The sequence below is a fragment of the Mus caroli genome, chromosome 2 (assembly GCF_900094665.2).
Source record: "Mus caroli chromosome 2, CAROLI_EIJ_v1.1, whole genome shotgun sequence".
Lineage (NCBI taxonomy): Eukaryota > Metazoa > Chordata > Mammalia > Rodentia > Muridae > Mus > Mus caroli.
The window spans coordinates 11,598,865-11,621,893 of record NC_034571.1 but is presented as its reverse complement, the minus strand read 5'-3'; the positions used below and the strand labels follow the sequence as shown (position 1 = coordinate 11,621,893).

The following is a 23,029-nucleotide window of genomic DNA, read 5'->3' as shown; positions in this document are numbered from 1 at the left end:
CATGCAGGTCACTGCTGTAGGTTGTGGGATTTGTAGCTGGAGATCTTGACAATTACCTTACTCCTTCAGTAGCATATAGAGTCCCTTCAGCACAAGGACTGGTGAAACTTCTGCTTAGGTACCAGCTTGACTTCTCAGTGCTTGGTGATATACATACATACATACATACATACATACATGCATGCATGCATGCTGTCTTTAGCAATAGAGTTTTACCCCGTCAGGTTTTAGACAACAACCAATAGCCTTGGCGATATCCTGTGATGTTTGGGGGTGTCTCCCATTCTTGCCTGCTGTTGGAGGTTTCACTTGGTGTCAAAAGCTATCCAGTTGGAGCATTGTCTCGCCTATTGTTTGGTGATACAATTTAGATCACCGTTTTATATGTATATATCTTAGGAAGCTTCTACAATAGCAGGGGTCCATATGGTTTTTCCAATGCACTTTCGTGTTGGTTGTCTCTCGCCACGTTTACCCTTCTCTCCCATCCCCCTCCCTATTTAATTTTATTCATTTTCCTTCTGTCTCTCTAGAACACTATATTCCATTTCCCTTTCTTGGGAATTCCTTCCCCTTCTTCTGGTTCCTTATGAAATACCAAATCTCTGTGGTTATTTGTAGTGTAGCATTACATTTTAAAGGATTTAAAGCTAACAGCTACACATAAGAGAAAACATACAATATTTGTATTTTGGGGTCTAAGGTTACCTCATCCAGGATGATTTTTTTCTTACTTTATTCATTTATTAGATGACCATCTAGGCTGTTTCCAATTTCTGGCTATTATGAATAAAACAGCAATTAACAGGAATGAACAAACATCTCTGTAGTAGGCTGTAGAGTCCTTTGGTTGCATGCCCAAGAGTGGAATAGCTGGATCTTGTGGTATACTAATTTTCAGCGTGTTAAGGAACCCTCATACTGATTTCCATAGGTTGTGTGCCTGTTAGCACTTCACACTAGCCGTGAATGAGTGGTTTCCCTTTTCCACAGCCTTGCCAGCTGTCATGTGCTTTATTGATCTTGGGCATTCTGACTTGAGTTAGATAAAATCTCAAAATAGCTTTAATCTACATTTCTCTGATGGCTAGGAAAAAACACTAATAGGGCAGCAGGAGAGAGCCAGGCCACTGGTGTTTGCACTGAGACACCGAGTCCCAGGGAGTAGAGAAGATGTGGAAGGAGGAGCTCCTGTAGGCAGGCTGTATGCAGCAAGACTAAGTCTGGAGAGATCAGAATGGAGGACAGGAAGAATAATGAAAATCACCTACCTTCGTCTCAGCCCTGTGTGGCCTTTGGGGTTTCATAGCTTTCAGTTTCTTAGAATGTTGTTTGATCTAGAAGAACCTGAATAGGTTGGTTGAATGTAGGTAACAATAGTTTCCTTAAGGAGTTTCAAAAAAGAAAAAAATGGTCAAAAGAGTAAGTTTTGCTTAAAATTTTAAAAATTTATATATTCATAATTTTTGGAAGGGACATTTGTTGCTGTGTGAAAGTCAAAGGACAACTCTTGACACCCTGTGGGACTTGCAGATTGAACTCTGACTATCAGGGTTGGTGGCAGGCACCTTCATCTGCTGAGCCATCTCAGTGGCCCACATTTAAGTTGTAGAATTTGAAAAAAAAAATCGTTACCATCATTATTGTTGAATTCTTACATATGTACTAGATTGTCAGAAATGGAAAAGTTTCACAGTTGTGCGCAATGGTACGAGAATACAGATGACGTTTTAGACAGATGTGCACTTTGAGATGACTGTGGTATTTACAGGTGGGTAAAGGAGCCTCGCTGAAAGGGCAGTAGGAGCACCATGCCAATCTGAGGGGTTTTATGTTTTTAATATTATTCTTAAAAACAATATTCAGAAGCTGAAATCACCCAGGGCGACTGAGGCAGAAGGGTGAGTAATGTGTGGCTTCCTTGGTGTAGAAAAAAGCTGCACCCAGAGCTTCTTCTCAAAATGAAGACACGTGCACGTGCGCACTACAGACGTCTGAAAGAGACGGGTGCCCTGAAAACAACTCATAAATCCTTTTTGCTCTCAGGGAATTGTCAGTAGCCATTTCTTTGAAAGCTGAGAAACGGATGGAATTGTACCTTGTTGAGGCAGGGTCTCGCTTGTTTTTGGCTTTTTCCTGCCTCCTGAGCTGCTGGATAGCTCTCCTGTCTCTACCTCCCGTCTTTCCTGGGGAAAGCTGGGGTATTGTAGATAGAGCTTTTAAATGTGGGTTTCATGGCAGGCTTTCCTTTGATCCACTAGAGAGATGAGTGAATGCCACATCACTTTGAGGTTAAAAGTCACTCTCATAATTTTTCAAAATACCTTTCAAAATAGGAGAAAATGTAAAGTATGCAAGGTAAGATTCTTGGTCCTTCAGTAGCTTGTGCCAGTGGTAGCTTGTTTTAAAGTTCCGTGTTAAACTGCTGCTTTGTATTTATTTTCTCAAGCCTGCAACACTGGCTTATATCTTAATTAAATGGATACTGTTGTTCTTATTAAAGGTGTGTGTGTGTTTGCATACGTGTCACTGCATGTGTGCTTAGCTCAGAGACAGCTTGTGGTAGTTCTTTTCCTTTACCATGTAGGTCCAGAGATTAAAATCAAGTTGCCAGGTTGGACAGTAAGTGAGCCACTGAGCCATCCCACCAACCATGGTACAGTTTCCTGACTGGTGTTCAGTAACTGACTTATGAAGAAGGTACAACTAAAGCATTTACATTTTGAAGACGTATCAGCTATGCATAAGAGCTTGGTAGACGCTATCCCCTTTCGATCCTTTTGATAATTGAAGTCACTTTAGAGAGGCAGTGAGGAATTGCTAGGGAGCCTGGACTCTGTGTGCCTTTAGATGCCTCTTTCCTGGCCTTACTCTGAAAGAACCATCATCTTCTAAATCTCTGTCCTTCACTTCTTCCAACATTAAATGTGGAAAATGTTATGTTTTGTTTATTGAGTTGAAAGGCTATATTATCAAGACTCATTTTTTTTCTTTTTCTTTTCCTTTTTCTTTTTCTTATAGAATTTACCATCTACAGTTGTAGCTCATGTTCTTGATCCTCAACCTGGAGAGAAGATTCTAGATATGTGTGCAGCCCCTGGGGGCAAAACTACACATACTGCAGCACTGATGCAGGACAAGGTAAGATGTCTTCATGGCAGGCTCCTCTCAGACAGTTCCCATGGCCACTGACAGTCACATAGGAAGTTCGGGTGTTTCACTGAAAAACTCCACCTCGGATTACACAGTCAATTCAGGTGGCTGTCATTTATGGGGCCTACCTCAAGAGATTGCCAGTTTGCTAATGAAACTCTAGACTTGTTCCCTTATAGGATTATTTAGCTGAAATACTTAAGAGATGTTTTCTTGTTCTTAATTTTGAGATTTTAAATTTGGATGGGCTACTAAGGTATAAACCACCACTAAAAATTAATTTTAGAGAATGTTATCAGTGTGCCACCATCTCTATGGTCTATAGGTACACATACAATAAACATATAAACATCCCTGTGGACTTTCCCTTGTGTATCTAGAAAAGGATGTAGTTTTGACAGTGTTTCTATATCACAAATATGAGTTTGTTCCTGGGTAACTTCACCCAATTTTTACTGCATTTTTCTCTTTAAGTATAAATATGCCAAAGAGCTTTCTTTTATCATGGACTGGTTTTATCTGTGTCCAAAACTCATTAATGTTGTAATCATTTTTTTTCAATTGAAGAAACCAGGCCATTTGTTGCTATCTTTTCTGTTTCAAGCTTTATAATACTGAATGTTTGCTAAAATTTAACCTGCAGAGAACAGGGCAGTGCAGTGCCGCAGAGACAAGAACGACACAGACACCAAGACGGGTCACGCAGCTTCTGCAGCTTCCTCTTTACTTGTGGCTCTTTACTTGCAGCTCTTTTCCTTCCTCAGCTTTTTTTTACTTAGGGCAAGGGCTATACTTATACAGTAGCGGCAACTGACCTCATCTCGGTCCACACCACCTCATCCAATCAGAATCACACACACTCCAGGCACGAGCTCAGGTTGGTCACAGATAGGCTGACAGATCCGGATCACGAGGAATAATCTAACTTGGCAGGCAGCTTACACATGCAGTTTCACTGCGCATGTTCGGACAAGGCAGTAAAACATGTGGATTTCACGGGGCCTGGCAATGGGCCAGGGTGCCATCTTGGCCCATGCGGCTGCACCTGCTTCCAGCAGTGCAGTGATGTGGAATTCAGGGTGTATAGATGCTTTTTATGATGTTTGTATGCTCATGAGGATATTTAAATGAGAAATTGATAACACTGGGGAGAGAGAATAATGACTGAATAGGAGAGATGGGCCAGAAAATGATGTGTAGGAGGTGTGATGTGGTTGCATGAAACAGTTTACCCTGGATACAGGAACGAAGGCTACACGTGAATGCTGTTGGATTGGAATATATGCTGTAGTACATGCTGGGAGTCTCTCCCTTGTTTCAGTCTTCTTAATAAACAGGAAGCAAAAAGAACAGATACAGAGGAGAGAGAGAGAGCAAGAATTTTGAGATATGAAATAACAGCCTAGAAAGTTGACTCCAAAATGAGGTATGGACATGTCCAGTTTTTACTAAGTGGTCATGAATGTATCCATCAGAACTTTATCGTGGGTAGTCCATGTGATTTTATGATTTTTGGCTGTGTAGGGCTGTGTAGGGGTGGGTGAAAAATGACAAAGAGCTGACTTTGCTACGGCAGAGCTTGTAAATATGCACCCAGAAGCATGCTGTGTGTATAGTTAGGATGGACAGAAAGGGGTGACAGCATTATGCTTCTCCCCATGGGGTGTCCAGGCACTGATATGCAGTGATACTGCTCTCTTAGACGATGTTCAATGAAACAGGCACTCTCTATTGGGGGGAGGTGTAACAAGAGGTATATAAATGTTGGGGTACTGGTTTCCGAAGTGTACACTATTGACCGGGACTCACGTGCTAGGAATGCTTTATTTGCAGTAAGAGAGACCCCAGGTGCTTAAACCTGTAATTTGGCCTAGAGGGAAGTGAGGTCTACCAGAAGAAGGGAGGTGGGGTTAGTGGGGCTATGTGCCCTGGGGCATGCAGGCTGACAATGGGGAGAGAGGGATCTTACTCCTGCTGGCCTCAAGATGTGATTGTCTGGGTTTGGATACTTCTCCATCTTGCTCTTCCAGGCCTGTTCCCTGGGTGCACTTGCCAAGATGATAAATGCAATACTTCAGGGACAGAGGCATGGTGACAGCTGGCAGGTCAAGGATTAATTTATGGAGTATTTATATTTAATGTACATACCTTTTCAGTTTACTCAGAATGTAGATGTGATTACTAATGAAAATGTTATGGTCTGCCTGTAATTTATAATACATTGATAGTTTTTGTCAAAAGTAAGTTGCTTAGGGTGGGTGCAATGCTGAGGGTTGAAACCAGTGCCTTTGTACAAGCTAGGCAGGTGCACTTCTCACGGAGCTGGACTCCCCAGGAGTCTTACTGTAGTAAAACAAGGCTTTACACAGAGTCAATATTTATGGTCTTATGATGCTATTTAAAAACACAATGCCTTGGTGGTGTACAACTAAACATTTGTTAAGCTGAGGCAGGCTAGAGGATTTGTGCTGCTCTGAATGCACTGGTACAGCTGCAGATAAGCTGATGTTTCTGGTAATGCCGTGCAGATTCATTCACTTGGGTTTGTATGGTTTTTACTTATCTAAAATGATCGCTACTGAGACAGCTGGGATGCTCTGCCTCTCTGGTCTCTGTTTCTTTCTCTTGCTAGTACCTGAAGACCAGCTCAGCAAAGGGCAGTAGTTGAGGCTGTTGTCAATTACCCAGTTTTATGTATCTTCTCACATCCCATTTACCATCTTGCTGTTAGCCAAGAATAGCCACTTGGCCTAGTCCTACAGTGGTAGGTTGTTGGATACTTCAGGCTTGCTGTAGCTTTTGATTCTTTTTTGTTATGTGTTAAACAAGCATATAAATTTAGCTTCTAGACTAGTGCAGTTGTGAAAGAGCTCACAGCTAGGGGAATTCACTCTCTGCAGTTTAGCTGAACCTCATTTGCCTCTTTTCCCTACTTTTCCTGTTCAGCTCACCTTACATGTCAAGGTTTTGCCTGTCCAACCTGTTTGTCAAGTTGTTGGATTTCTTAAAGCCCTGATGGTATCAAGTTACATGACCAGAAAGCTCATGTATTATAGTTTTGACGCAAATGATATGTACAGGTGATATATACATTTTTTAAAAAATAAGAAAATATTCAGAAGAGTAGATCTACCATGTAAAGACTGTAACTTCATAGTGTGTTTCAAATATCACCCACATGTCTCAGTATATTCTTAAAACTCTGACCATGTGACTTTGACTTAAGTCTGACCTAAGTAAGATATTTTAAGTTAATTTCATTATGACATTTCCATACATATTTGTCATTATACTTTGTTTCTCTTCATCTCCCTCATCATTGCTCTTCCCACCTCTCATGGTGGGCTCCCTTCTCCCCCACAAATCATCTGTGTACATGTCATTTGATTTCCATTACTATTGTCCATGCCTCCCGTTTTCTTTAGGATTGTTTTCTCTGTTCTTATGGTCCCCTTCTACTTCTATGATGCACACAGGCATGCATGTGCACACACACACACACACACATTAGTATATGGGAGAATCTATACAATACTTGCATTTTTGAATCTGACTTGTTTTGCTTACACAGTGATCTCTGGTTCTGTCCATTTTCTTGCAAATGTCATTCAAATTTCTTTGCATGTATTTTCAAGAAAATACATTTGTCTGTGTTTATCAGAGAAATTGCCTATAGTTTTCTTTGTTGTGGTCATACCTGGTTTTGGTATAAGGGCATTATTGGGTTCAAGAGTGAGTTTGAAGAGTTTCCGTAATGGTGACATTAGCTCTTCTTTAAAAGCTTGGTAGAGGTCAGTGTGAAGCTTTCCAGTTCTGGGTGTTTCTTTGTTCAGTCTTCTTAATGCTTTTCATTCTTCCTGGTTGTTATGGATCTGTTTACGTTAATTTTAGTAGATCTTATATGTTAGAAATTTATTCATTCAGTCTAGATTTGCTAATCTTTTGGAACATAATGAGCTATATCTCACCGGCATCTGATATAACATCCTTAATTTTTTCTATTTCTAAGTTTATTAATTTTGGAGGTGCTTGTTTTAGGTACAAGTTTATAAGTCTTATTCACCTTTTAAGCAACTTTTGGTTGAATATATGTATTATTGTTTGAGACTACATTTGACTGATTCTTGCTTTTATTATTTCTTGGTTTTGTGCTGAACATTTCCTTACATTCTTGAGATCATAAGAAGCATCATAAGGTTATGTGTTTGAGAACTGATTTTTTTTTCTTAAAAAAAAAAGCTAAGAACTCAACAACAACAACAAAAAGCTTAAAAAATACCCTCAAAGTCTGTACCTGGAGCCAATCCTGTGCCACAGTGCTCCATACCCAAATACTATCAGGAGAGAGCAGATCTCCCAAATGTGCAGACACGCCTGTGAACACAGGTAAGAGCACCACTTCTGCTCAAATTCTTGGGCCAAGAGGACACAGGAACCTCGAAGCAGCCTGGGACAGGATCCTCTGGTTTTCCTCTGCACCAGAAGCTAACCCTGTGCCACAGCTCTCCATACCCAAATTCCTCCCAGAGAGAGGGTCTCCCAGGAGTACTGACATACAGGCTTACAGGAGAGACAAGCCTCTGTCAGAGACAGCAAGTCCAGGTAACACCAGAAATAACCAGATGGTGAGAGGCAAGGGCATGTACGTAAGCCACAGAAACCAAGGCTACTTGACATCATCAGAACCCAGTTTTCCCACCACAGCAAGTCCTGGATGCCCCAGCACACTCTGATTTAAAATCACATCTCATGGTGATGATAGAGGACTTTAAGAAGGGCATAAATAACTCCCTTAACACAGGTAAACAGCTAGAAGCACTTAAAGAGGAAACACAAAAATCCCTTAATGAATTACAGGAAAACAAAACCAAACAGGTGAAGGAATTGAACAAAACCATCCAGGATCTAAAAATGGAAGTAGAAATAATAAAGAAATCACAAAGGGAGACAACTCTGGAGAGAAAAGACCTAGAAAAGGAATCAGGAATCATCACCAACAGAATACAAGAGATAGAAGAGAAAAATTTTGGTTGGAAACAAAAAGTTGAAAATAATAATAAATAATAATAATAAAAACAGATAGAAGAGAGAATCTCAGGTGCAGAAGGCAGAAGATACCATAGAAAATATTGACACAACAGTCAAAGAAAATACAAAATGGAAAAAAAAGCTCCTAACCCAAAACATCCAGGAAATTCAGGACACAATGAGAAAACTAAACCGAAGGATAATAGGTATAGAAGAGAGTGAAGATTCCCAACTTAAAGGGCCAGTATATATCTTCAACAAAATTATATGAGAAACCTTTCCTAACCTAAAGAAAGAGATGCCCATGAACATACAAGAAGACTACAGAACTCCTAAGAGACTGGACCAAATCAGAAATTCCTCCCATCAAATAGTAATCAAAATACCAAATTCATTAAACAAAGAAAATTAAAAGCAGTAAGGGAAAAATTCAAGTAACATATAAAGAAAGGCAGACCTATTAGAATTATAGCAAACTTCTCACCAAAGACTATGAAAGCTAGAAGGTCCTGGGCAGATATCATACAGACCCTAAGACAACACAAATGCCAGCCCAGGCTACTATACCCAGCAAAATTCTCAATTACCATAGATGGAGAAACCAAGATGTTCCATGACAAAAACCAAATTTACTCAGTATCTTTCCACAAATCCAGATAAGAAGGATAAAAGATGGAAAATGCCAATCCAAGGAGGGAAAAATCAAGAAAGTAGTCTTCTTTCAAAAACTCAAAAGAAGATAGCCACACAAACATAAAAATAACATCAAAAATAACAGAAAGCAACAATCACTATTCCTAATATCTCTTAACATTCATGGGCTCAATTCTCCAATAAAAAGACATAGACTAACAGACTGGATACATAACAGGACCCAGCATTTTGCTGTATATAGGAAATGCACCTCAGTGTCAAAGATAGACACTACCTCAGAGTGAAGGGCTGGAAAACAATTTTCCAAACAAATGATCCCAAGAAACAAAATAGAGTAGCCATTCTAATATTGTATAAAATCACTTTCAACTAAAAGTTATCAAAAAGGATAAGGAAGGGCAATTCATACTCATCAAAGGAAGAAGAATTCTCAGTTCTGAACATCTATGCTCTAAATGCAAGGCACCAACATTCATAAAAGAAACTTTACCAAAGCTGAAAGCACACATTGCACCTCACATAATAATAGTGGGAGACTTCAACACCTCACTCTCATTAATGGACAGATCATGGAAACACAAACTAAACAGAGACACAGTGTAACTAACAGAAGTTATTTGCCACACGGATTTAACAGATATCTATAGAACATTTCATCCTAAAACAGAAAAATATACCTTCTCCTCACGGTACCTTCTCCAAAACTGACCATATAATTGATCCCAAAACTAGTCTCAACAGATACAAGAAGATTGAAATAATCCCATGCATGCTGTCAGATCACCACGGACTAAGGCTGGTCTTCAATACCAACAAAAACAATGGAAAACACATACACCTGGAAGCTGAACAATGTCCCATTCAATAATAACTTGTTCAAGGACAAATAAAGAAAGAAATTAAAGACTTCAGAATGTAATGAAAATGAAGGCACAACATACCCAATCTTATGGGACACAAAGCAGTGGCAAGAGGAAAACTCAGCTCTGAGTGCCTCCAAACTGTAGAGCTTTACTAGCATCTTGACAGTACATCTGAAAGCTCTAGAACAAAAAGAAGTAAATACACCCAAGAGGAGTAGAAGGCAGGAAATAATCAAACTCAGAGCTGAAATCAACCAAGTAGAAACAAAAAGAAGTATACAAAGAATCAACCAAACCAGGAGGTGGTTCTTTGAGAAAATCAACAAGATACATAAACCGGTTCTTATGCAGGCTAACCAGAGGGTGCAGGGATGGTATCCAAAGTAACAAAATCAGAAATGAAAACGGAGATATAACAGAAACTGAGGAAATTAAAAAAAAATCATCAGCTCCTACTACAAAAACCTATATTCAGCCAGGTGGTGGTGGTGTACGCCTTTAATCCCAGCACTTGGGAGACAGAGGCAGATGGATTTCTTAGTTCGAGGCCAGCCTGGTCTACAGAGTGAGTTCCATGACAGCCAGGGCTATACAGAGAAACCCTGTCTCAAAAAACAAAACAACACAAACAAACAAACAAACAAAAGCCTATATTCAACAAAACTGGAAAATCTGGATGAAATGGACAATTTTCTAGACAGATACCAAATACAAAAGTTAAATCAGGATTAGATAAAGCATCTAAAGAGTCCCATAACCGCTACTGAAATAGAAGCAGTCATTAAAATTCTCCCAACCTAAAAAAGTTCAGGACCAAATGGGTTTTGGGCAGAATTCTATCAGACCTTCAAACAAGACCTAATACTGGAACTCTTCAAACTGTTTCACCAAATAGAAACAGAAGGAACACTATCCAATTCATTCTATGAAGCCACAGTTATGCTGCGTATTCTCCTTTGGAGATGCAATGGTTTCTGTCTGATCAGGAACTTGTCACAATTTCCTTTCATAGAGTATTTCATAAGAGACTTTTCCTACTTCTATCATGTTTAATTTTCCTAATAGATTTTAAAAACTGTTTGAATGCATATTACTTTTAGCTTCAGAAACTATAATGTATATTTAAGAGGCATTTTACTATTATAAATTATTCTGATGACTTAAAAAAACCCTCAAAACAAACAAAACGAAACAACAACAAAAACAAGTTCCTTTTTCATAGAGCTTGCTTAACTATATTCTAGATGTTGTGATAGATTTTTTTGTAATTAAAAAAGAATTCCTCGATTTTTTCAATGATTGATAAATACATTTTTTTTCAGTTTCCATATATGTGAGTAGATTCTCTAATTGCTCTTACTGATTTTAGCTCTATTATAGTACAGTCTGAAAAGTTACAAGAAATTATTTACGTTGTTTTACATTTTTTAAAACTTGACTGTGGTTTAGAATATATTCGATCTTAGAGAAGATTCATAGGTAAATGAATATTTTGTTATGTGGTGGATGGGGTATTTTTGCAGGCACTGTGAAGTGAAATTCATTCCGTTTCTGGTTTATTTGTTGATTGTTAGTTTGGATGATTTATCCAAAAACATCAATAAGACACTGAAGTCTTCCACAGCTGTTATATTGTGGCTTGTGTAGCCTATATGCCTAATAATAAGATGGTCTAAAGGCCAAATTAGATAGAGGGAAGCTAAGTAGTAAAAATGGGAAACATAAATTCTTATTTTTAAAAAGGTAAAGGAAAAGTGTTCGTGTAATCATCAGCTTACTTAATAACCAGTGCCCCCTGATGTGGCTGGTGGAAAAGAACACTAGGCAGGGTTGGAGGAGTTTCAACAAAGCTGAGGCTGAGATAAGCTTATTCTAAGCAATCAGGCATTTTATACCATTAGCAAAGCAGAATACGTTGGTGGGCGCCAGGATAATGGTGGTTGCATGCTAGATAGGGCTTACAAGATTAATATCTAAAACTAATTGCTTTATCAAACTTGTACGTGCTTTGCTAACATCTAGGGACAGAGAAGCACAAGTATTGGGAATCCTTCACAGGCTGAGGCAGTGCCTCGGATTGTAAGGAGCTGAAAGGCACACGGTGCCCAGGATCCATAGACTCTAATCTGAAAAAACTATAACATATATCTCTCGTGGCAGCTAGACCAGTCCAACGTCATGGTTCTCTGCATGTTAGTAAGAGGAAAATTTGAGGAGGCCCTGGGACAAAAAAGAATAAAAGATAATAAAATGAATTTTTCTACTAATAAAAAATGCATTAAAACATTAAATTTATGAAGGGATATAAAAAAAACATGAAATGCTTTACAACACAGTAAAGTAAAAATACCGCTAAAGATGTGTGCTAAAAAGAAAAAAAGGGAGGTGTGGCGAGAAGATGAGGTGCTGGAGCAGCTTCTGTTGGTGTCCTTGACACAGACATTCTGGGCAGTGGGCAGCTGAGATGAGTCTGGCCACTTGTCTTTCTGGCGGTTTATGCTGGTGTTGGACCTGTATTGGCTCCTGGCTCACACCTGACTGTCATGATTTTAGTAGCTTTCCTTTGCATTCCAGGGACCTCAGATGTCCACACTTAGTTTTACAGTCAACATGAAAAGCTCCACTCTCCTCAAAAGCTCTGCATTTTATTCTTTATTGCTCTCCCAATACACAGAAACTATAGAAAAAAACCACAGCCCCAAGATTTGTACAGTAGGGGAAGATGTCTTCATATTTGTGAAGCCTCCTGAGTCATGATTCCCTGCACTCCAGAGCTCTTGGGGCTTTGAAATGTCCTCTTTGGGACTCTACAACACTGATGGGTGCTAGAGCTACCTCTGACCCCAGGCTCAGTCCTCCAGATACTAGTGCTATTCCCAGTCAGTAAGGTAGTGAAGAGGCTATGGGCATGCCCTTTCTGACTTGAGTTGAGCTTCCTCCAGCCTGAACTTTTCAATCAGTGCCTGCTCCTCCTGCCCCGCCACCAGACCTGTAGCAGTTTCCATTTAAGTTCCCTGACTTACGCTCCTTGCCTATTCTCCACCCTCAAGGTAGTTAGTTCATTGTAAATAATAACATCCCTCTTGAGATAGCACCTAATGAGTCCTAGGGAGTGACAACTGGGAATCTCCTCCATTGCTGACCTCCAGAGGTGCTATTTCAATATAACCTGTGTTCCTGTCATTGCCTCTGTGGCTCTGACCTTCCTCCTGTTTCATTTTTGGAGAACTCTTTTGCTTTACTGGCTGTCTTAGTTAAAGGCTCTATTGCTATGATGAGATACCATATGACAACTCTCATAAAGGAAAGCATCCACCTGGGGCTGGCTTATAGTTCAGAGGTTTAGTCTATTATCATTATGGCAGAAAGCATGATGGCATGCAGGTAGCCATGGTGGTGGAGAGGAGTGAAGAGTTTTGTATCTGGATTACAGACACAGGCAGCAGGAAGAGAAAGTGAGCCACTGGGCCTGGCTGGGCCTGGCTGGGCCTTGTGAAACCTTAAATACAACCCCCTAGCACCTCCAGCAAGGCCTCATGTCCTAATCCTTTGAAATAATGCCACTCCCTGTGAGTCTCTGGGAGCGGTTCTCATTCAAACTACTCCACTTTCCATAACTGGGTCACACTCCTCTGCGCTCAGTTGTTACCTGATCCTGGTGTCCTTTAGTAGCATTTGAACTTTATGCCTTTCCAAAGCATTTTGCTTTGACGCACAAAGGATTGGAGTCATGACATATCATTTTGGTTATCGTAGTTCAAATAATTTTGTGTACTGTTAAAATTATAAGACAAGGATCAGTTTTTACAGATACTCATTTCTGCATAACTACTTGAGGCTAGATATTTCATAGAGGAAGCACATGTTCTTTCATAGGAGATGATGTGATGTTGATGTCACTCGAGATTGATGTTGTTATGTTTACCTTCAAGAGTGTTTCTAAGTTTCTTGAAAATACTGCAAATAACTTTTTTAAGTTTTGATTTATATAGACTAGGTTGAAGAACAATTGGCAGGAATGTGTTTAAAGAAAAGACAAGATACTTAAGGAATTAATATTTCAGTGCTGGGAACTGACTCGAGGAAACCCTCTATCTCTGAGCTATACTTCTCATCCAATGGAAATTTGGAGTACATTTGGTTAATGAATTCAGGCATGGGTGGGAGGAAACCAAAAATGCACCATTTACGCTGGTCTTTTGTATTACTGACTTTCATAACTGCTTTGGATTTACACTCCATTTTCATTTTTTAGGGAGAAGTAATAGCATTGGACAAAATATTGACAAAAGTGAACAAACTGAAGCAGAATGCTTCATTATTAGGGCTTCATTCTATCCGGGCATTTTGCTTTGATGCAACAAAGGCGCTTAAGCTTGATACTACCGATGGCATAGAAGGTAACCTGAGTTTGCTTTTCTTATTCTGTGTTTTCTGTTCTCATAATTACATGTACCCATTGGATCTTGATACAGGTATGAAAGTGAAATGACAAGAAAGTAATTACGGTAATGTGTTAGTGTTTATGTAATGTTTAATGTAATGTCTATATTAATGCTTTCATATGTTAACATTTGATGGCAAGACACTCAAAATTTACTCTTGACAGCTTTGAAATGCAATATGTATTATTACTAAGTATAGAATCCCACTGTGTACTAGAGTTCAAAACCTTACTCTTCCTGTCAAGGTACACTTTGTAACTTTTCCATAGTATTACCCTGTCCTTTCTTGCCATTCATAATCACTGTCTCTATCTGCTTCAATATGTTCTACTTTTTAGCTTCCAGATATAACTGTTTTGGGTGGCTTGGCTTATTTTCACTTGACATAGTATCTTCTGAATTCTCCCATGCTGTTGCAAGTGTCAAGATTTCTTCTGAAGGCTGAATACTGTGTACATGTCCTGCATTTTTTCATATCATTCCTTGTTAGTAGACACTTGAGTTGATTGTGTAGCATCACTGTTTTAAGTAGTGTTGAAGTGAACATGAGAGCAAAGTTATCTGTGACAACTGCTCCTATTCATGTACACCCATTGACATGTATGACTGCTGCATCACACAGCTCTTTTATTATTTACTGTGTGAAGAACCATACCGTTCTCACTCATGGTTGCAATTTTGTTCTTACATGGTACACATGTGTTCTCTCTTCATCCATGCTCTCACCAGAGTATTTTTTGTTCTTGTCTTGATAACTGTTCTTGTCTCCTCACAAGGGCTAGATTGTATGTCTTGTGTTTCTCATTGCATTTTCTTGTACATTTGTTGTAGTGAGCATCTCCTTCCTACACCACTACCCACATCATCCTTTGAAGAGCAGTAAATGCTAATCTAAATCCTTCACTCTTTGGGTTGTGTTTTAGTTGCTGTGATAAACACCTGTCAAAAGCAACCTAAGGAAAGGATCTTTTTGCCTCACAGTGTCAAGGTGCACCTGTTTTACTGACCTTCCCATCGTAGGGAACTCGGTGTTAATATCCTCTTGGTCATGGTGGGGAAGATGTATGTGATGTCGAGTGCTTTTCTCTCGCTGTTGTAGGAGGAGCATGAGAAAATGGTCACATTGCATCATAGGAGGCAGAGACGACAGCTGCTGCTCACTTCTTTGTCCTCTTTGTTTTCAGGACTTCAGCTTGTAGAATGAGGCTGCCTGGTTTGGCATAGGTCGCCTCTCTAGTCAAAGGTCTCTGGAAATGCCTCCACACATACTCTCACTGACACCTCCAGAGGTGTGTTTCTTAAGTGACCTCAAATCCACTGAAGTTACAGTGACGAGTCATTACAGCAGTGACTAGCTGGATTTGTATCTTTGGCTTTTAGTTTACACTGTCTTTTGTCTGAAATATTTAATTCATTTTTTCCAGTAAATAACTGAATGGTGAAGCCTTGCTTGAGCCATTTGTTCCATATTTTCTTAGTGATGTATAGATGTGTTATTCTCCTGTGCTGTTGTCTTCTTTTGAATTAGCTGTGTTTATATTGTGCTGTGTTTTTAATCTGTTTATCCACTATACATTTTGGTAACCCAACTTACCAACCTTACTGCCAAACATATCCATCACAAGCCATTTGAAGCTAATAATGACTGAATTTATGATTAAAAATCCAAAAGGTTTTCTTAATTCCCCATTTTATTTTGTTTTGTTTTATTTCTATATTGTTTATCCCTAAACTAATTATTGTATCTTGCTGGTTTTGCTGCCATGAATGAGATGTCCCCCACAGTCTCAGGCATTTGAGCTCTCTATTTTCCTTTGTGCCCTGGGAACATCTTTTGTTTTGATCTTTTTTAAACAGTATATCAATAGCTAACTTAGTATAACTTTAAATTACCAAGAGATAGTTCAGTACAAACAGAGGAAGAGCAAGGTGATAGACACTTGTAGGCTGTAAAGCAGAGGAAGGCTCTGTGTACCTAGAACTGCCGGCTGCTGGAAGGAGCACAGATTAGCTGCTGCAGGCAGCTCTACAGAGCAGACTCGACACAACAGGTGGATCCTGGGCTTGGACATGCGCCTGGAATATCACCTGCCCAGGGCTCTGGCTACTCCAGTCTGTACCTTACGGGAAAAGATGGAAACTGCTGGGTAAAAGAGGCTATGAAGGTTGTGACTGGAAGAGCTCATGAAGAGGAGAAAGTCTGTTCTCTGTCCCTGTTGTCTTCCTTTCCCCACCCCAGCAAGTATGATGGTAGTTCACACCCTTTTTCTATGACTTCACACTGGAAAGGATGAAAGAAAAACTTTTAATATGTGACATTTATATAAGCAGGTTAAAAAACTAAACCTAAGAAAATATTGTGGAAAATATTCAAAGAATATTGTAGGAAAGGTTCAAATCTTCTATGTACAACAGCTGTCCTGTTCATTAAGAAAGGCAGTGGTTTCAACAGGGAAAGGCTACACAAGGGTTGTACCTACTTAAAAGAAAAACACCATTGTTCAATAAAATAAAACACCATTTTGACGAGCTTTTGGGGAAGCAGGTGCACACATTCATGATAAGGACAGTATAGACTATAGTATACTCTCTCTGTTGTTGGGGGGTTACCAGTATGCATCAAAAAATAAAGATTTCTTTGAAAAGTATTTTTCCATGACAGTAAATGAAATAGGGGGAAAAGGTTCTATATGGAAGTGGGCCAAGTTGAAAATGGCTTGTGTCTTAATGTCCTAAAAAGATAAAAACAGAAGGTAATTGTGGGTTTAAATAAAAGTTTCAGTAACAATGCCAAGCTTGCAGGTAAAGAACACAAGTACAAGGAGACCAGTTTCACAACTTTCCCCAATAACACCAAACATCAGAAATCACTCATAAACGCACAAGGGAAACTTGATAATGAGTCATAGTGGACAGTAGCCACACACATTGCTGTAAAACCGGAAGACTAACAAATGGCAGCCAGAACCAGCATGTTTGACTGGAGCCTGACCGACTCTGGCTTTTCAGGAGCAGCCAGCAAGGAGGGGCGCGGGGAGAGTTACCAGGGGGGTCATTTCTTTGATGATTGTTGAGTAGATCTATTACTAGGCATTGATTCTGGAGCAGTGTGGCTTCTGACATGGAGTTGAAAGTCTTACTGCTCTGGTATGGCTTTGTGTTATATTAACAGAACCCATCTATAACAACTGCATTCTGATGTTCTTACAAAGTCAAATCTGTATGAAGAATAAGCATTCTTAGCTTAGCCAAGCACTTGCTTAAAGGGAAAAACGACTTCTCATTATTTACTATGTTGGATTGTGATGGTAATTTTTCATTTTGCTTATATCTCAAGAGTGTTCTGTTATAGATCTATATGTCAGATGACAGATAATGTTTCGAATTGTATTTTATAGGGGGACCTCCATTCTTACCAGAATCTTTTGACCGAATTATCCTTGATGCACCCTGCAGTGGAATGGGACAGAGGCCAAATATGGCTTGTACTTGGACTTTAAAGGAAGTGACATCCTATCAGCCACTACAGCGAAAACTCCTTCATGTGGTATGTGACGCTCCTTTGCTGTAAAGAAACTGTTGCTAGTTCAGTGTTCCATCGACCAAGACTATTGTGTGTAGCAGCACCATTTACTATGGCCAAAGGGTGGAGACAGTCAGGAGTCATAGACAAAAACTGTGTACATAAGCTTTGGTATGGCCACTTGGAATATTTATTCAGCCTTAAAAAGGAGTGCTACAATATGAATGGCCCTTGGAGACTTTATGTTAAGTGAAGTACACCAGACAAAAGAAACCATTTTTGTATGATATCAATTACAAAGTAATTAGAATAGGCAAATTCCTAGGACTAGAAGAAAGTGAAAGAAAAGGAGTTGGGATGCTTGCACAAATCAACTCTTAATGTCATCAAGTCATTTAGTTAACATGATATCATTTATGTTAACTTTTTGCTACAGACAAGGAAGAGATTAGGAATACTTAGTGTTTTGTTTTGTGTGGCTTTAGTTTTTTTTGAGACAGGCTCTCACTATGTCCTAAGCTGGGCACAAGCTCTCAATATTTTTCTCTCAGCCTCATAATGGCTGTGATGCTTTGTGTGCATCACCAAACCTACTTATGGCTTTAAACACAAGAGGCTTTACTTTATGTTGGCTCATCCTTTAAAATACACAGCTGCCTATAGGATGTTTGAGACATGTAGTTAGTCATAAACTTCCTACCCCTTAAGTGAAAGTAAAACAACAACAACAAAAGCTTACTTCACTAAGTAATTCATGCATCATTGCTAATTGATGTAAAGAATTCAGTATGAATAAATTACTCTTTACTCTTCCTGGCTTAATTTAGTTATCAGATTAGAAAGTCATAAGTCTTATAGGGTAGCACATTATTAAAGTAGGCATGATAACATCTGGAATATAGAGATATCGTAACAACTGAAAACTTAATTGATTTAGTACATTATGAATAGGATATTTGAGAATTCTTGTTGTTCTGTTAAACTTAGTAGATTTCAAAGCAAGAAGTACTTCTATTTTATTTTAAATTCAATTTTCCTATTTATAAAAAATGTATGAAGAAATGATGTCCAGGTATATGCTTACTGGTCTGTATATGCACCACCTGCACGCGGGAGTCTACATAAGCCTGAAGAAGGCCTCTGTAACTGGAGTCAGAGGTGATGGATGGGTGCTGAGAACTGAACCTGAGTCCTGTGCGAGAACAGTAAGCACTCTCAACTGAGGAGCCACCTTTTCAGGCCCAATACAATGGGATAAATACATTTTGGGATAAATGGATTCATTATTTCTTCCCTTTCCTCCAATGAGAATATATAAACAGCAACAATTAATGTCCTGTAATTACTCAGTCTCTAAGGTTGCCTTTGAGGACATTTCTGCGCATTATCTCTTGCTGCCTACTTTCATATACAAAGGAAGCCTGGGCTGTGTATTATTTAAGTACTTCCAAAATCATCATCAAAGAACATGTATTTGTCATGAAAGCGCCAAATGGCACAAAGGACTCTTTCCAGATGAAATGCACTTTGCCCTGAGGATAAAATTAATTTACTGCTTTATTGCTTTTTCCTTCTGTCGTTGTTTTTAGGTCACAGTGAAAATTGAAATTCAGAAAGGATACTGAGAGTAGATAGATGATTTCAGTGCAGAGGGCCATCTGTGAGGGAGCCCGTAGAGAGCAGAGGTCCCCTGTGCCATGGCTAGAGGATCAGTACTGAGGGAGGATCTGAGAGCAGGTGTATGAGGCATGGCTAAACACTGAGAATCTGAGCTTTAGGATCTGACCTGCCTCCATCTGAGCCACGACTCCTCTACAGTAGTGGCTCTAGGTATATTGATTTCCATTTGGAACAATGGAGAGCACAACAGTGTCTGTTTGGAATGGCTCATTGAAACAGTAGCCTGGAATCATGGCTGTTAAGGATTCTTTGTAAAAGTCCATGTGAAAGTCCAGCACAGTAGCTGGCACAAAGTCACAATGTTTACCTTAGTGGGTTTTTTTATTCTATTGTTAGAGATTTTATTTTTGAAATAGATGTATCAACTATTATTACTACCAAATGTGTATAAAACATTCATTTTATTTATTCATTTATTCTTTTATTAAAAATTTTTAAATTGTTTTATGTATTTACACTCCAGTAGTCCCCTTCCCCTTTCAGTCCCCTCTTCCACAGTTCCTCATCCCATTCCTCCTCCCCCTTGCCTCTGAGAGGGTGCTCTTTCCCTCCACCAGGCCTCCCCTTTCCCTGGGACCTTAAATCTCTTGAGGATTAGACACTCTTCTCCCACTGAGGCCAGACCAGGCAGTCCTCTGCTATATATGTGCCAGGGCCCCGGACCAGCCCATGAATGTTGTCTGGTTGGTGGTTTATAAATAGCTCAGAGATCTCAGGGGTCTGGGTTAGGTGAGACTGCCGACCTTCCTATGGTCTTCTTCCTCAGCTTCTTCTATCTGTCCCCTAATTCAACTTCAGTCCAAAGGTCAAGTGTAAGTATCTGAGTCTGTCTCAGTCAGCTGCTGGTAGGGCCTCTCAGAGTACAGCCATGCTAGGCTCCTGTCTGTAAGCACATCATAACATCAGTAATAGTGTCAGGTCTTGGTGCCCCCTGCTGCCATGAGGTGGATCCCAAGTTGGGCCAGTCACTGGATGCCTTTCCTTCATTCTCTTCTCATTTTTCTCCCTGCAGTTCTTTTAGATAGGAGCAGTTCTGGGTCAGAAAATTTGACTTTGGGTTATCTATCTACTGGAGGTAGACTCTGAGTTTCCTCTTCTCATTGTTAGGCATTTTGGCTAAGGTCACTTGATTGAGTCCTGGGAGTTTATCACCTCCAGGATCTCTGGTACTTTCTCAAAGGTCCTCCCATTTCCCACCCTGGAGGCTACATATTTCCATTAATTCTCCAGGCCCTCTGGGTTTTGCCCCTTTGCCCCCCCCCTCCCAATTTCTGATCCAGTTACCCTTTAACCCTTCCCCTTCCTTCTCCCATCCAGGCCCCTCCCTCTCTCTGCTTCCCATGATTATTTTGTTTGTTTCTATTTCTTTAAGGCACGAGGATGAATCGTGATTTTTTTTTTGAGATCTTTTTACTAAAATTATTTATTTTTAAAAATTATTTTTAGATTTTTAATGTTTTTAATTAGATATTTTCTTTATTTACATTTCAAATGTTATCCTTTTTCCTGGTCTCCCCCTCGGAAACCCACTATTTCATCTTCCCTCCCCCTGCTTCTATGAGTGTGTTCCTCCACCTACCCACCATCTCCCACCTCCCCGTCTTCAGGTCCCCTACACTGGAGCATCTATCGAGCCTTCAGAGGACCTAGGACCTTTCCTCCCATTGATGCATGACAATATGGTATTCGAAGTTCTAGCTAGAGCAATTAGACAACAAAAGGAGGTCAAAAGGATACAAATTGGAAAGGAAAAAGTCAAAATATCACTATTTGCAGATGATATGGTCATATACTTCAGTAACCACAAAAATTCCACTAGAGAACTTCTAAAGCTGATAAACAACTTCAGAAAAGTAGCTGGATGTAAAATTAACTCAAACAAAAAAGTAGCCTTCCTCTACTCAAAGGATAAACAGGCTGAAAAAGAAATTAGGAAAACAACACCTTCACAATAGTGACAAATAATATAATAAACCTTGGTGTGACTCTAACCAAGCAAGTGAAAGGTCTGTATGACAAGAACTACAAGTCTCTTAAGAAATAAATCTAAGATCTCAGAAAATGGAAAGATCATCCATGCTCATGGATTGGCAGGATTAACATAGTAAAAATGGCCATCCCGCTGAGAGCAATCTACAGATTCAATGCAATCCCCATCAAAATTCCAAATCAATTCTTCAGAGAGTTAGAAAGAGCAATTTTCACATTCATTTGGAATAACAAAAAAATCCAGAATAGCGAAAACTATTCTCAACAATAAAAGAACTTCTGGGGGAATCAGAATCCCAGACCTCAAGATGTATTATTACAGAGGAATAGTGATAGAAACTGTATGGTATTCATACAGAGACAGGCAGGTAGATCAATGGAATAGAATTGAAGACCCAGAAGTGAACCCACACATATATGGTCACTTGATATTTGACAAAGGAGGTAAAACCATTCAGTGGGAAAAAGACAGCAGTTTTTTTTTTTTTTTTTAGTTTTAACACATAGGCGTTTATTCCTGGACAACAAAATAAGTCCTAAAAGCCATGCTTGTGGAAATGCAAGGCAATTTCAATCAGTGTCAAGTTTACATTTCCTGTTCATCTCAAGCAGTCACTGTAGTTTCCCACTGAATTGGCTAAGTAAGGCTCATTCACTGTTCTCATGATTATGACACTGGTGGTCACTCTTAAGGTAGTGTGCTGTTGTTAGTCCATGCTGCTTTATGAAATGTCTTAATATGGGGATTATCTTTCATGGTAGCAGAGCATCACATGATTTGTCTACAAATATGCAAGCCATGAAAAGACAGGATTTTTAACAAATGGTGCTGGTTCACCTGGTGGTCAGCAAGTAGAAAAATGCAAATCAACCCATTCTTATCTGCTTATACAAAGCTCAAGTCCAAGAGGATCAAGGAACTCCACATAAAACCAGATACACTGAAACTTATAGAGAAGAAAGTAGGGAAGAGCCTTGAACACATGGGCATGGGGGAAAATTTCCTGAATAGAATACCAATGGCTTATGTTAGAATGGCTACTCCAGCTTGTTTCTTGTGACCATTTGCTCAGAAAATTGTTTTCCAGCCTTTTACTGTGAGGTAGGGTCTGTCTTTGTTACTGAGGTGAATTTCCTGTATGCAGCAAAATGCTGGGTCCTGTTTATGTATCCAGTCTATTAGTCTATGTCTTTTTATTGGAGAATTGAGTCCATGAAAGTTAAGAGATGTTAGGAATAGTGATTGTTGCTTTCTGTTATTTTTGATGTTATTTTTATGTTTGTGTGGCTATCTTCTTTTGAGTTTTTGAAAGAAGACTACTTTCTTGATTTTTCCCTCCTTGGATTGGCATTTTCCATCTTTTATCCTTCTTATCTGGATTTGTGGAAAGATACTGAGTAAATTTGGTTTTTGTCATGGAACATCTTGGTTTCTCTATCTATGGTAATTGAGAGTTTTGCTGGGTATAGTAGCCTGAGCTGGCATTTGTGTTGTCTTAGGGTCTGTATGAGATCTGTCCATGATCTTCTAGCTTTCATAGTCTTTGGTGAGAAGTTCGCTGTAATTCTAATAGGTCTGCCTTTATATGTTACTTGAACTTTTTCCCTTACTGCTTTTAATTTTCTTTGTTTAATGCAATTGGTATTTTGATTACTATTTGATGGGAGGAATTTCTGTTTTGGTCCAGCCTCTT

At 39.4% G+C, this 23,029-nt stretch overlaps 1 protein-coding gene across 1 annotated transcript in view; it reads left to right on the top strand.

Moving 5' to 3' along the window:
• Nsun6 (NOP2/Sun RNA methyltransferase 6) overlaps positions 1-23,029 on the top strand; it is a 46,577-nt gene that overhangs the window by 16,577 nt on the left and 6,971 nt on the right. Inside the window, exons 7-9 of the mRNA XM_021153385.2 lie at positions 3,022-3,141; positions 13,954-14,098; positions 17,542-17,690. Of these exons, the coding sequence (XP_021009044.1) occupies positions 3,022-3,141; positions 13,954-14,098; positions 17,542-17,690 (414 nt within the window). The remainder of the gene's footprint in view (positions 1-3,021; positions 3,142-13,953; positions 14,099-17,541; positions 17,691-23,029) is intronic.